The 14,179-nt window shown below is 37.8% G+C and overlaps 2 protein-coding genes across 4 annotated transcripts in view; one reads left to right on the forward strand and one right to left on the reverse strand.

The window, feature by feature from the left end:
- The window catches only part of IKZF3 (IKAROS family zinc finger 3), a 90,275-nt gene extending 84,331 nt beyond the window's left edge, over nucleotides 1–5,944 (reverse strand). The window contains exon 1 of the mRNA XM_082373531.1: nucleotides 2,213–5,944. Coding sequence (XP_082229657.1) covers nucleotides 2,213–2,219 — 7 coding nt within the window. The 5' untranslated portion in view covers nucleotides 2,220–5,944. The remainder of the gene's footprint in view (nucleotides 1–2,212) is intronic.
- A 187-nt stretch (nucleotides 5,945–6,131) lies between these two features.
- ZPBP2 (zona pellucida binding protein 2) lies at nucleotides 6,132–12,896 on the forward strand. 3 transcript variants are annotated; one of them, XM_082372825.1, is made up of 8 exons: nucleotides 6,132–6,385; nucleotides 6,517–6,582; nucleotides 7,827–7,952; nucleotides 8,612–8,773; nucleotides 9,442–9,660; nucleotides 10,217–10,299; nucleotides 11,162–11,342; nucleotides 12,383–12,896. In XM_082372825.1, exons 1-8 carry the CDS (start codon nucleotides 6,337–6,339, stop codon nucleotides 12,475–12,477), a joined length of 981 nt encoding a protein of 326 aa, XP_082228951.1. In that variant the 5' UTR covers nucleotides 6,132–6,336; the 3' UTR covers nucleotides 12,478–12,896. The 3 variants fall into 3 exon arrangements, with proteins under 3 accessions (XP_082228951.1, XP_082228952.1, XP_082228953.1); XM_082372826.1 differs by having other exon boundaries at nucleotides 6,132–6,276; XM_082372827.1 differs by lacking the exon at nucleotides 6,517–6,582 and having other exon boundaries at nucleotides 6,132–6,276.
- Nucleotides 12,897–14,179: the final 1,283 nt, after the last annotated feature.

Consider the following 14,179-nt stretch of genomic DNA (forward strand, 5'->3'; position numbering starts at 1 on the left):
CTCTCAATAAATGTCTGGTAAAGAATGAAAAAAATGAATGAATTTTTAAAAAAGATTTTATATGCTGAAGGAATGACTGACTATATAGCCTCACATTTCACAATAAACTATAGCATATTAATTTGACCCCCAAATTAGGCAGAAAATAAAAGTATTCCATAAAGTACTCTACTTGCTTATATTGCCAAGAAATGAGAGGTATACACTATAGGTCAAATTCTAGATTGAGACCAAAATATCAAGATAATATGAAAGTACTTTATTTAAATATCAAATACATGAGCCAGATTAGCCAATCTTGGGTGGTTATAATGAACCAGATATTTTGCTACATCAAATACTCTGGTCCTCAAGGACCTGATGTTAGAATAGCCAAATTCACATCACTAACCTTTTTGTTAATTTTATTTTTTGATTTAAGTGTTGAAGTTTTTGCATTAAGCATACCATATAACATCTATCTGTATGGACCTATGAATATAATCTACTCGTCTAAACTCACAACTTATCACTGATCCAATTCTATATTCTACCTCTTTCCATTTATAGTCTGTTCATTCCAAATCAAATTCTACACAAGTTTTCACTCCCTTCTTATTCAGACTTATCTAAAAGCCTTTGTTAGGGCTTTAATATCTTAAATTATGCTATTTAGTTAATAATTTCTTTATTTCACATTAAATAAATGAATTCGGAAGTATTAACATTTACAGAGAAACAGTCCAGTTTCCACTGTCTTACAGTATTCTGTATGTTATTCTTGAGAAGTGAAATGATTAAAACTAGGAAAAAATAGTGTTAAAGTATTGATCTATAACTTCACAAAAACAAATTCAGCAATTCATTTGTAATAATTAAAGCATGAGAATTTTTAAAATTATTTTTTCATAGTGTACAGCAACCTAATTTTTTTCCTGTTGTTGGCCAATGAAATCTTTACATGTTAAAAATTACACGTCATAAACCATTTTTCAAATAGTCAAAGTGCAAATTTTTCAGTTATTTTTAAACCTTGATAATTTTTAAAAACTTAAAACAGAAAGAGTTTTGCATAAGAGAAAACACGAAGTATTATTCAATAATGGTCATTTAAAATTTTCTACATACATACTGTTCATTGACTTATCAGTTGGCATTCTACTTAGAGGGAAAAAAATGTATATAAGGGCCAAGCCAGTTTTAAAAAATTATAAACATACCCACGTGCAAATTGAGGATTTAAGACCACAGTACTGCACTCAATTATACTGTGAAACAAAATTTATCTCATGTCCTAAAGTATTCAGTCAAGTTTTAATAACTTCATATACCCTAGACCTAAAGCTGCCAAAGATCAAGGTTCATTGGCAATAAGAGAGCCTTTGATTATTATGAAGAAAATGTCCATGCTATTCGTAATATTTATCAAGTTAACATTTTAATTAGGTGTCAGTATCTCATTTATTAATAGAATGAATACATTTCTCACAAATTCTGATTTTCTGTCACCCCCTCCCCCCAACTTGAGATGCCTCTGCCATTTTCAAGGTTTTAGAAATACTTGTTGAAAAGACCACTGAAAAGTTTACAATAGTAGGGTGAAATTTTAATTATCCCAAGGAAGTACATACTAAATAATTTTTGAGAAGCGAGGATAGTTTTATGACTTTCAAAATTAATTCAAATGAAACAATGTGAGCCTGATTTTTGCTTTGAGTAAAGAAGTTATCATTAGAAGATCGAGTTCCAAGGGAACCACAAGCGCCAACACTTTAAAATTTACCTTCCCATATGACAGCCTTTACCCTTAGAAGAAAAAAGTCACCTTTCATTCTAAAGAAGTCACTCAGGTTAGCCTAATTCCAATAGACAGTGAAGCCATGGACGAAAAAATCATACAAAAGGATTAGTTATTCCAACTCAGGTTTGCTGCCATTTCAGGGACACCCCATAAGTACTCTTCCTCTGCAGACTTAGAGTTGACCCCTGACAACCCCTAAGAAATAAAATTGTGGAGAAGTTATCACTGTCCAAAGCTGGGGTGGGGGGGAAGGGGAGCAAATGAGAGATGTATGAGAACCGACACGCTTTGCCCTCTGAAATGCCTCATATTTACTTTTGACAAAAGAAATAAATAGAAGCAAAACCGAGATTCAGAAGGAACTCTCTCTGCTGCGTGCACCGGTAGAGCATTTTAAAGACCCTTTAGAAAAGAAGCGGGCTGGAGGCTCACCTTCCATCTCGCCGCCGGGCTGGGCTGGAGCTGCCGGTCTGGCTACCCGGCCTCTCCACGTGCTCCTGCAGTCGCCGGGACGCAGCGCGCAGCTGGCGGGAGATTCCCAGCGCGGGGAGTCCCCGGGATCCGGCCGCCGCTTCGGCGCAGATTGAAAGGGACAGGAGCCGGCGACCGGCCGGTGCGCGGGGTTACAGCGGCGCTGGCTGGCGGCGTCTTTAAAGGACGCTCACCGCGGAGCGCCGGAGGTACCTACCGCGCCTCCAGCCTTCTTTTGAATGTCAAAGCCAAGAACCCCGATAGGATGGAAACGGTGCGACTGTAAATTGTCTCAAAATGTCCATTTTGGAAGGATGATGGATGGGAGAGTAATATCACATGGCGGGAGGGAGGATCTGGATTGCTTTCTTTCAAGTATAAGTTAAAAGAGGTTCGTCTTAAATTGAGCAAAATCTGGAACTTTTGGTCTAGATTCAGGGATGATAGCCATGAGTGCCATCGATGAGAATTCACTTCATTCGATGTATATGTTTTACTTCTTCAGTTTTTCATTTCACATAATAAAAGTTCTTGGTCCAAGTTTTCAGAAAGTTCTAAGACAGTTCCAAAGAATTTTGGCACTTTCATCAACTCAACTTTTTCATTTTTGGAAGCAATTCTCTCACTTTGTTTTCCCTTCTGGGAACTGCTTGGTTTATTTGCCACCACTCACAAAATACTACACACTCTATTTATGTGTGTTTATTTTCTGCTACCTTGCCTTCCTCCAAATAGGATCTGAAACAGCTTACAAAAATACTTATATAATGTATCAGTGCTAAGGGGTTGGGGAGACACATAAGAGTAAAATTAACTCAAAGATGTTAGTACACAGAGTTAACAACTTTTCCCAACATCCTTGCCACTTTATAGAGGTCAAGCACACACTTGACTATAGGGAGAGGAAAGGGGAAGTGACCACATAATTTTTCAAAAACAGAATTTTTCTTCACACTGAGGTCTAAGGGACATTGTTCAGGTGAGTCCTCATAAAGTTACCCAGTGTGCTGAATTGGACAACATGTAAATGATTCTCAGAAAGACCACTTTCACCCTTGTTAGAAACTTACGTTGTTGATATATATAAATATATTTGAGACTTAAGGTTGGGAGTTTGTGCATCAGCAGGCCATATCAGAATAAACCCACACCTACCAGTTAAAGAACGCATGTTGTAATTTTATGAATTTTAGTTTATTTTAAATATGCCTTGGTATAGGAGATATGTATAGATATAGATATAGGTATATAATTTTTAAATGAGTTAATAACTTGTATTGGCTTTGTTTTAAGATCATGGCACCACGATAGCATCTCTATAGCTTGTATGGGTTGGAGTTCTACAGGATAATATCAATTTCAGAGAAATACTCTAAACACTAGGTCTAATTTTAGTATTGAAAGGGGAAATTTGTTGTTTGTTAGTTTCTAAAAGCAAAAATAGCACATCAAAAGTAGCAGAAGAGGAACTGTAAATTTTCACAGGGATGGTGTAAGGATGAATAGTTATTTGGTTATTAAAGAGTTTTAGAAAACGTTTAGCTTCCATTACAATGTTCTTTATGCTTAGCAATGGAATGTGTTACTACTTTGTAAATAATTAGTTCAGAATTGAGTATTTCAAACTCAAGAGAATGACACTTAAGGGGATAGATAAAAAGTAAACAGGTAAAATAATTTATACAGTTATTTTGCCCTCAAGGAGGTGGAGCATAAATCCCCACTCCTTAAGTGTGGGATTCACGTATGGGAGTTCGCTGGTGGCCTAGTGGTTAGGATTCTGGGCTTTCACTGCTGTGGCCCGGATTCAATCCCTGGTTGGGGAACTGAGATCCTGCAAGTCACGTGGCGTGGCAAAAAAAAAAGATTAAAAATGTGGGATTCACATAGTGACATCCTTCCAAAGAGTACAGTATGAAAAAGGAGAGGGAGGAGAGTAACTTTATATTACAGAAACCAGACAAACACTACCTCAGCCAGGTGATCAAGGTAACATCAACAATGATATAAGGCATGTTGATAGTTTGTACCTTGATACAATGTGGTGAGTATGGCACTTCACCTCTGTAATTTTCCACCCGTAAACCTGTAGCCCCAGTCTAATAATGAAAAAAGAAAAGCAGAAAAAGTCCAATAGACAGGCATTCTGCAAAGTGTCTGACCAATTAAGGTCAGGTCAATGTCATAAAAACTGTAATTAACTGTCAAGGTCATCAAAACCAAGAAATGTCTGAGGAATTGTCACAGCCAAGAGGAACCTAAGGAGACTTGATGACTAAATGTAATGTGGGACCCTGATTGGGATCCTGGAGCAGTAAAAGGCCATTAGGTAAAAACTAAGGAAATCTGAATCAAGTATGGACTTTATTTAGTAAGGTATCAATATTGGTTCATTAATTGTGAGAAATGTACGATAATTAATGTAAGATGTTAATAGTAAGGAAATAGGTGGGTGTATGTGAGAACTCTTTGTACTATCTTCACAGTTTTCCTTAAATCTAAAACTTCTAAAAGAGTGAATGGATACCTTAAACAAATAACTACTACTCACTTGGTTAGGTCTCTTCTCATAGTATTCAAAGTTGATCACACAGCGTTTACAAGGATCAATTACTTACAACTGGGAAGGTAATAAAACACTGTGGATTTATAATGTACTTTGACTAAAACTAAAATGATAAACTTCCAGGGAATCAGAGGTGATGCCTAAACTTGTCTTCATTATCATCACTTTAAGAAGGGAACAGTTGAGACTAAACCATGAATCTAGACACTGTAACTGACATGGGTGGATCTGACTCACCAAATCACATTTCATGGCTTATGCTATGTAGGTAAAATTAACAGTGACTAAAACTGAAATCACTGACAAAGGTTGCTCCCGGACCATCTGAGATAGTCCAAGTACTGACTCGGCTCAAAGGAAATAAAACTGAAAACTCTTGATCTCACCCCAAATAATCATTCTGCACCCTGTCTGAACCTTGGGCTCTCTACCCACCAGCCTACTCAAAACCACTACTGAGGGTGTCCCGCTGCTAAGAAACAGACAACACACAGGGCTTTCCAGGCCATCAAATTAGTAGCCAAGAAGGAACCATCAAAGACGCTGGCATGGTCCCCTTCGGAGCTCGCTGATCTTGACTTAGCATCCCTCCCCGCAGGAAAAGCATTTGGGGATCTCGCCTTTCAATTGGGCCCTTTCTTTAAAGCAGTCTTACTTCACAACCCTGGATACATTTGCAAGCGGGGTCTCTCAACGCCGTGTGATACTCGAAGTTGAAGATGAAGATTAAACGTTCCTCTAGAGTGTGAAGGCCTGGAGATGCCTTATTGGTGCACTAGCGGTTCTTCATTTTGTGGGTAGAATACAGTTGGGTAAAAATTGGGTGTTAAGAGTCTGAAAAAGATTGTGCACACAGTTTCAGACAGTTCGTGAGAAGAAAGGCGTAGGAAATTACCATGCGGGGCTCTCTGCTTCCTGTGAAGTGTAAATTTTCACAAGCTTCTCCCTCCTCAGGTCCTCACATAATCGCATTCCCTACCCGCCCAATCCCACTGGGACCGCCATGTTCCTCTCGTCGATCTCTTCAGCCCCCAGACTAAGGAAGTGACCGAAACGCGAAGTCTTGCTTTCTTTTCTTCTACTCTTTTCTTCTCTCAGGGACTGCTCAGAGAAAACCGAGCCACCGACAGCGCCGGGGGAACGGCGCCAGACTCGAGGCGCGAAGCATCAGAAGCGTCCGCACGACGGCAGCCGCGTGCGCGCGAGGGGGCGGGGCGCTCGCCTCCCGCGCACCTGCCCAGGGCCCTGCCCTCTGCCCGCGCCCCGCCCCTAGCCCCGCCCACGCGCCCAGCCCCGCCCACGCGCCCAGCTCGGCCCACGCGCGCGAGGTCCCGGTTCACGCGAGCGTTCTCCTGCGCGTCCGCTACCGCCGTAGCGACGGACGGGTAGGGGAGTCGATCCCCGTCGGTTTGCTCCTCTCGGTGGAGGGGAGATGGGGAGGCGTTGCGCTGGGGCTGAGGTAGGAAGGAGCCCGCCCCTCGACGCCTAACCCTCCCGCGACGCTAGCCCCTGAGCCGTGATGCGAGCGTGGGCCCTACTCTCCGCGGTGCTCTGGTACCTCACAGGAGGTGGGGATCCTCCCGCCAGGTCCCCTGGCCTCTCCCATCTTCTCCGTCCTGCCTCCTCCGCCCCGCCCCGCCCCACACTGAGCCCTGGCTTCTCTTCTACGTAAAAAGTCAGTGGTTTCTTTCCTCCGCAGTTGGATGGCAGCGTAATTCCGAGCGCACTGAGAAAGGCTTCATTTATGGCAAGCCGGGACACCCAGGTAATAAGGACCTCTTCACCCGCAGAGTCTGCCCGAAGAGCCGGGGGCTCCGTCGCTCTGCTAAGGTTCTTCCCGAGGAGGGAAATGGAGCAAACATTTATTGAACGTATACTGTGTGCTCTGCACTTCCCGAAAGTTGTTGCATCGTTTCATCCTTACAGCGACGCCACTACGCCTCAGTTGTATCACCTTACCTAAAGCTGCATAGCTCGTTAGGAGCTAAGATTCAATTCAGATCTCTTTCTCTGATGCCACCTCACTTCCAGGTGTCCCCGCTGCTTTGCAACATGCGAGGCCCCCTCAGAGGAGTGATTTCCGGTGCTGGAAGTCCCTCTGTTTGGAATGCCCTTATCCCTTCCCTTATTAACTAGAACTCCTACATATCCTTTACGGCTCAGCTCAAATGTCATTTGTCACTGTGATGAAACTTTCTCACACCCGCCAAGGAAAACTACTCACAAGGCTAACTTTAGATAACTTTGGGCCGGTTCATAGCATTGGTCAGGTTTGGAATCTCTCCGTGTTTGGCGGCCCTCCCCTTCCCTGCCACCACCAAATTGTAGGACGGTGTCTTCTTTATATGTTCAGAGCCTGGCATTCAGTAGGCTTTAAAATTAATATCTTGTGGGACTGTATTGGTTCCAAGCACATTGTTGCTGCTTCCATCAAATCCGAAACAGAATAGGTTTTGCAGAAAATCTTCCTCGTCTGTCCCATTTAATTATTGTTCCTAACAGAGGAAATTTATAGTTAAATATCATGTTTGCCTTGGGGATGACAATGATCATCTTTAAAATAGTTTTGCAACCAAAAGATCCTTTTCTGATCTTTAAATTGATTCCACTAACCCTTCAAATTTTTTTTATTCTAGTTAGTTCTGAATCTGTACATCAAGATGTATTATGTACATTTTAGCAACTAAGACGCGGGGCAGCCAAAATAAATAAATAAATAAATAAATATTTAAAAAAATAAAATGTATTATGTACATTTTTATAAACAACACTATAATATCACAGAAAAAAGAAAAAATATTGACTCTGTAGCAGTCTAGAGTTTTAAGAGTCTATGAGAAGCAGAACGGACTTTAGCATTCCAAATGTTATAATGATATGCTGATTTTTAACATAGTGAAATCCAAAAAGAACTAATCAAAGTAACTTTGGGACAAAATGGTAGGAAATGTGTTTCTTAATTTAATTTTGCTATATAATGTAGTTATATATTGTTTTATTTTGTCACAGTGACAGTATATGTAAATTTACATCACAGTAGCCCAATCCTTGTCTGTATGGATTTGAAACGCGCTGAAAAAGAAACAGTGGACCCCACCTACTTATGGGTTGGGCCTAATGAAAAGCCATTAACAGGTAAGTTATTCGATTTTAATATCTTCTTTTCTTAATGATGCGAACATTTTTTAAGAAAAGCACTGTCATTTATTGGAATGAACAAATTGAAATTTAATTTTAACTACAGATTCACTTACTCCATATTTAGACAATCATATTATATCTTGGTCTGTGCCTTATTTTCTCCTTATGCAAAAACTGAAGCAGTAATTTTTGTACCTTACTTCCCAAAGCTGTATTAGTTCAGAAGTTTTTGTAAAACCTAAAATTTATCCTTGCAGCACCTGTGATAGGAGATGAGGTAACTAATATGTAATTTTTCACGATGTTAGGAGGGTGTCTTATAATATGAGCATTGTTAATTTCTGTCTTATGTGAAGAAATTGCATAGAACTATAAGGCAGTGTGATCTCACTTACAGAATTACTGGCATAAATCAATTGAAATTAGATGCCAAGAAATGAATTAAAGAAAACCAAAATATATTTCAAAAGTGTACTTATCTCACGTGGTTTTCCATTGAGTAATATGACAGAGTTAAGATTTTGTTGAATTCTTGAAGTTAAAATAGTCCATTAATTTTTAAATTTTTGTATTTATTTGTAACCCCAAGTTTACTAAATAATGTTTGAATTGTTACATGTTAAATAACCAAGTAATTTACTCTTTCTGTTTAGGAAATAATAGAATAAATATAACTAAAACAGGAAAGCTGATGGTGAAAGACTTTCTGGAGCCTTTGTCTGGACTTTACACATGCACTCTTTCTTATAAGACTGTCAAAGCAGAAACCCAAGAAGAAAAGGTAGTAAAGCAGAGATATGACTTTATGATCTTTGGTAAGAATATAGACACATTTTAACTTAAACATTTAATATGGATCAGAATTAAGTATATGGTTTCTTCATTTAGTGACAATGAGTCTTATATATAATCGTTATGACTTATAGAGTATTTTGGGTGTATTTGACTAGGCAAACTTAAACTGACATCAAAATAGTGTGTCCTAAATAATCCTCTTTCAGCCTCCCACTTCCCACTGTCTAGGCATGCAGGCACAATCTACATTATCACAACTTTGCCAGGTAATTTAAAAACTGGTGCTTAATTCCATAAAAGCAAATTAATGATCCTTTTCACTGGACTGTGCTGACAGCAACACTTCTGTAAATTAAGACCCTCACTGTCAAAATCTTATTTTTTTCTTGATACTTTTAACTTATATATATAGCCAGCCCACAGAAACCGTACAATCTCTTGTACTGAGTGGATAATATATCATATGAAAATAACCTTTTTCATTAAAGTTATTAGTTTTATATCTTTTTGTGAGGATAAACTGTTAAAACATTTTATTAGAAAAAATAAAATAAAATACCCAAAAACCCCCCATTTTATTAGATAAATTAAGTTCTGTGCTGGTTTGCAAGATTGATGGGATTTAATGTTACATGTTATTTGGAAATTAATGCTAGGCACAATTGTTTTATTCTCATCTTTCTTAAAGCCTACCGGGAACCTGACTATTCATATCAGATGGCTGTACGTTTTACCACAAAATCTTGTGTAGGAAAGTATAATGATCTGCTTTTTAGAATGCTGAAGAAAATCTTGGATAATTTAATCTCTGATTTGTCATGCCATGTCATAGAACCATCATATAAATGCCATTTTGTTAAAGTCCCAAAACATGGCCTCATTCCTGAGCTATTTATAGCCTTTCAAGGTAAAAAAAAGTTTTAATATTTCTTTAATTTTATGTGTTTAATCTTAATTACAAAATTAATTACCATATTATTATAGAAAGCTTATAAATAGTAGGCCTTAAATGTTTGTTAAGCACTAAAGTATGTTGTTGGTCTTAACCTGGTTGTGGTTTTAAAAATTAACACATTATTTGCCTTCAACTATGATATATTGTTGCCTGTCTTTTAGAACTTAATATCATTTTATAAATATGGACTTTAACTATGTAGCTAATATTTAACTTATAACTTCTTATAGAATTTTAAATTGTATTTTTGAGAACTTAACAAAAGGGAGAAACCAAACCAAATTTATTACTATTCATTTTAAAGCCTTGTAGTTACCTCCATTAGCCCCCAGATGGAGTGAAATCATAATGTATAAATCATTCAAATTGTGCACCTTTACTTTATTACTAGAATTACATAGATTAAACACATGCACACATGCATACTGAATTCAGCATTTGGAGCTTTATTGGAATGTTTGGAACTTTTTGGAATCTTTCTGTGAAAATGTTATTTTTCCCCCTCCAGTTAATCCTTTTGCACCAGGGTGGAAAGGTAAATGCAATGAGTCTGTTGACTGTGAAGATACCACTAACCATAATATCCTCCAGGTGAGAATTTCAGTGTAAGGGGAAAGTATTTGAATAGTATACAAAGCTATTTAAAAACTGAAATATGAAGTATTATTGATTTTTGGTTTCAGTTTTATAAACTGAGATTGTTGAGATCTTGGCTATTTAAAAATGTTTTGTTCTGGAAGAGTATATCTGGAATGTTATATAGCTCCCCAGGTTAATATTATATATTTTTCCTATGACAGAAGGATGGATCACTGGTCTTTGTTCTCCAAATGTAACTAAGCAGCAGCTTGAAGAACAACCTTACAATCATGTCAACCTAGGTTAAAACAGTGGTTCTTCCAAAACTGTATCTGCACTGATCAAAATAGTTGCTCTCTCCTCTGCCTCCTTAGAGGCTAAGGACATAGTCTAAAAAATCCCTTCACTCTCCTCCTCTATCCCTGAGCGCATACCCTTAATATTGTGCATGGTTTATGGGTTGTTATTAGTTATTATTTAAGCCCCATGCTCAAAAAATAAAATAAAATTTATACCATTAGTCTGTAATGCTGATTAGAGAAAAGTTTTGGTTTCCATTTTGCTTGGCTTTTTGGAATTAGAAATAATGAACTCCCAGTTATCTACATGTGGAATAGACATGATGCAAATAATTCAAAACAAGTGCTTTTTAACCTCAATTTAGTTTTTCTTAACTGTTGTGCGTAAAAATTGACAATAATTGGTAAGGTCAAGGCTAAACTAATTTTAGTATTAACATGCAGCTTTTCAGGAATTCATCTGTTGTGTAAAGCAATGGCATGTTTGTATTACGTTTCATTGCCTCTGATACAGGAGGAGAAATTTGGTTCATAGTTTAGTAATTGTACTTCTCTCTGGTGTTTTTAAATCTTAGGCAAGAAATCGAATAGAAGAATTTTTCCGGAGCCAAGCATATATTTTCAACCATGACTTTAATAAAACTCTACCAGCTATGCATTTTGTGGACCACAGTTTTCTGATAGTACGAATAGATAGCTGTCGTCCAGGCTTTGGAAAAAATGAAGGTCTCCACAGCAATTGCGCTACCTGTTGTGGTAATTATAAAATATAAATATCTAATTATTTAGGTTATATAGTCAGAATTCACTTAGCATAATTGAATTGAATATTTATAGTGGTTCTCTTTACCAAAAAATATGTTTAATTAAAGGGAAGTAAAAATTCAAAGCCCAAATTTCTAAATATAATTATCTTCATGTATATGAATTCTGCTAATGTAATCTTTTGTATTACAAAATATTTCTGTAGTGCTTTTTTTTTTGGCTGCGTTGGGTCTTCGTTGCTGCGTGCAGGCTTTCTCTAGTTGCGGCGAGTGTGGGCTACTCTTTGTTGCGGTGCGCGGACTTCTCATTGCGGTGGCTTCTTTTGTTGTGGAGCACGGGCTCTAGGCGTGGGCTTCTGTAGTTGTGGTGCACAGGCTCAGTAGTTGTGGCTCACGGGCTCTAGAGCGCAGGCTCAGTAGTTGTGGCGCACGGGCTTAGGTGCTCCGCAGCATGTGGGATCTTCCCAGACCAGGGCTCGAACCCGTGTCCCCGGTATTGGCAGGTGGATTCTTAACCACTGTGCCACCAAGGAAGCCCTTCTGACTTAAGCTACTATACTATGAAAGAAAACAAAATGGTCCTGCCTAGAAATTGTAAATAGGAACTAGAAAACAAGAAATAGGAACTCATAAATGAAGCAAGGCAGAAGATACTGTAAAATGCTGATGCTAAAGGAAAAAATAGCTAAGATTCTAACTTTTTTCTGGCTTTAAGATCACCAGATAACAATGTTTAAAACTTATAAATGGGGAGTTCTCTGGCGGTCCAGTGGTTAGGACTCTGCGCTTTCACTTCCGTGTCCCCGGGTTCAATCCCCGGTTAGGGAACTAAGATCCTGCAACACGCTCAGTGCAGCCAAGAAAAAAAACCTCATAAATAATCTTCCACACCTTAACTGGCTGAACATTACTCATAGTATAACATAGATATAGAATGTCAATGGTGTGACATTAATGGCAATTTGTATTATTGGTATAAGATACTTCTAACTGAAATTATAATAATCTACTCCATTGTGTTTTCCTCTGCAGTGGTTTGTGGTCCTGGGACTTTTAGTCCTGATGTTGATGTTACATGTCAGACCTGCGTTTCTATCCAAATCTACGGAGCTAAATCTTGCCCATAAAACTTCAAACAAAAACTGCAACGTGAAGACTAGAGGTGAAAGCATTGTTACTTGCTTGTGGAGGTGGCGAACATAAGATGATTTGTTCACATCCCAGAGTGTCATAGATAGTTCCAGTAAGTAAGATCAGTACGACCAAAACATTGGAAAACATACCTTTTAGAAACCCTAAAAAGATAGTTGACATGGCATTTCTAAGAAGGCATTTAATATCTCCAGTGTGCAAAGGAAAGTGTAAGTATCAGTGGATGAGTTTTATTGAAATATGTTTTGTTGTTTACAAACAATCTGTTTCCATGTACCTAAGACTATATTAAGATCAAGAAGAGTAGCAAAGTATAATATAATAAAAACATTGTACTTTCCATGTATTATTTTGTTTGATATCACTCTTATATAAAGGCATATATATTACCTTTATAATTAGAACCAAAAAACTTATTTCTTTGGGTCTCTTTGCTTTCAGTTTGTTTTTAGAATAATAGAATTTATTAGTATAGTTTTAGGTTTACAGTATAATTGAGCAGATATTATACAGAGTTCCATACACCCACTCCAGCCCACACCCTCATCCCTCCCCAGTTTCCCCTATTATTAACATCTTGCATTAGTGTGATGCATTTGTTACAATTAATGAACCAATGTTGATACATTATTATCAACTATAGTTCATAGTTTATATTAAGGTTCATTCTTTGTGTTCCACAGTTCTATGGGTTTTGACAACTGCATAATGACATGTGTCCACCCTTACAGTTTCATACAGAATAGTTTCACCACCCTTAAAATGCCCTATGCTTCACCTATTCATCTCTCTCCCTTACCCCAGAGCCCTTGACAACCAGTAATCTTTTTACTGTCTCTATAGTTTTGCCTTTTCCAAAGTGTCATAAACTTGGAATTGTACAGTATGTAGACTTTCCAGACTGGCTTCTTTCACTTACCAATATTCATTTAAGGTTCCTCCATGTCTTTTTGTGACTTAATAGATCATTTTTTATTGCTGAATAATATTCCATCATATGGGTGTGTAAAGGACATCTTGGCTGCTTCCAGTTTTTGGTGATTATGAATAAAGTTGCTATAAATATTTGTGTACAGGTTTTTGTATGGACACAAGTTTTCAAATCAATTGCGTAAATACGTAGGAGCATGACTGCTGGATTGTATAGTAAAATTATGTTTAGTTTTGTAAGAAACTGCCAAACTGTGTCCCCAGTTGGGCTACCATTTTATATTCCCACCAGCAATGGATGTGTTCCTTGTTGTTCCTCATCCTCACCAGCTTTTGGTATTTTCAGTGTTTTTGATTTTGGCCGTTCTAATAGGTATATAGTGGTATTTCATTGTCATTTTAATTTTAAATCCCCTAATGACATCTGGTCTGAGCATCTTTTCATATGTTTATTTGTCACATGTATATCTACCGTTCAGATCTTTCTCCATTTTTTTATTGGATTAGTCATTCTTATTGTTGAGTTCTAAGAGTTCTTTGTATATTTTAGATACAAGTTCTTTATCGGATATGTGTTTTGCAAATATTTTCTCCCATTTTGTGGCTTGTCTCTTCATTCTTCTCACAGTGTCTTTCACTAAGCAGAAGTTTCTAATTTTAGTAAAATTCAATTTACCAATTTTTTTCCCACGGATCATGCTTTTGGTGTCATACCTAAAAACTCATCACCAAGCCCAAGGTCATCTA

This window comes from Balaenoptera borealis (genome assembly GCF_965194805.1).
Source record: "Balaenoptera borealis genome assembly, chromosome: 20".
In the NCBI taxonomy this organism is placed as follows: Eukaryota; Metazoa; Chordata; class Mammalia; order Artiodactyla; family Balaenopteridae; genus Balaenoptera; species Balaenoptera borealis.

Coding starts and splice junctions, on each gene's coding strand:
- ZPBP2 (XM_082372825.1), top strand. CDS start 6,337: ATGCGAGCGTGGGCCCTACTCTCCGCGGTGCTCTGGTACCTCACAGGA. Junction 9,661..10,216: donor GCTATTTATAGCCTTTCAAG/GTAAAAAAAAGT, acceptor TTCCCCCTCCAG/TTAATCCTTTTGCACCAGGG. Junction 10,300..11,161: donor CTAACCATAATATCCTCCAG/GTGAGAATTTCA, acceptor TTTAAATCTTAG/GCAAGAAATCGAATAGAAGA.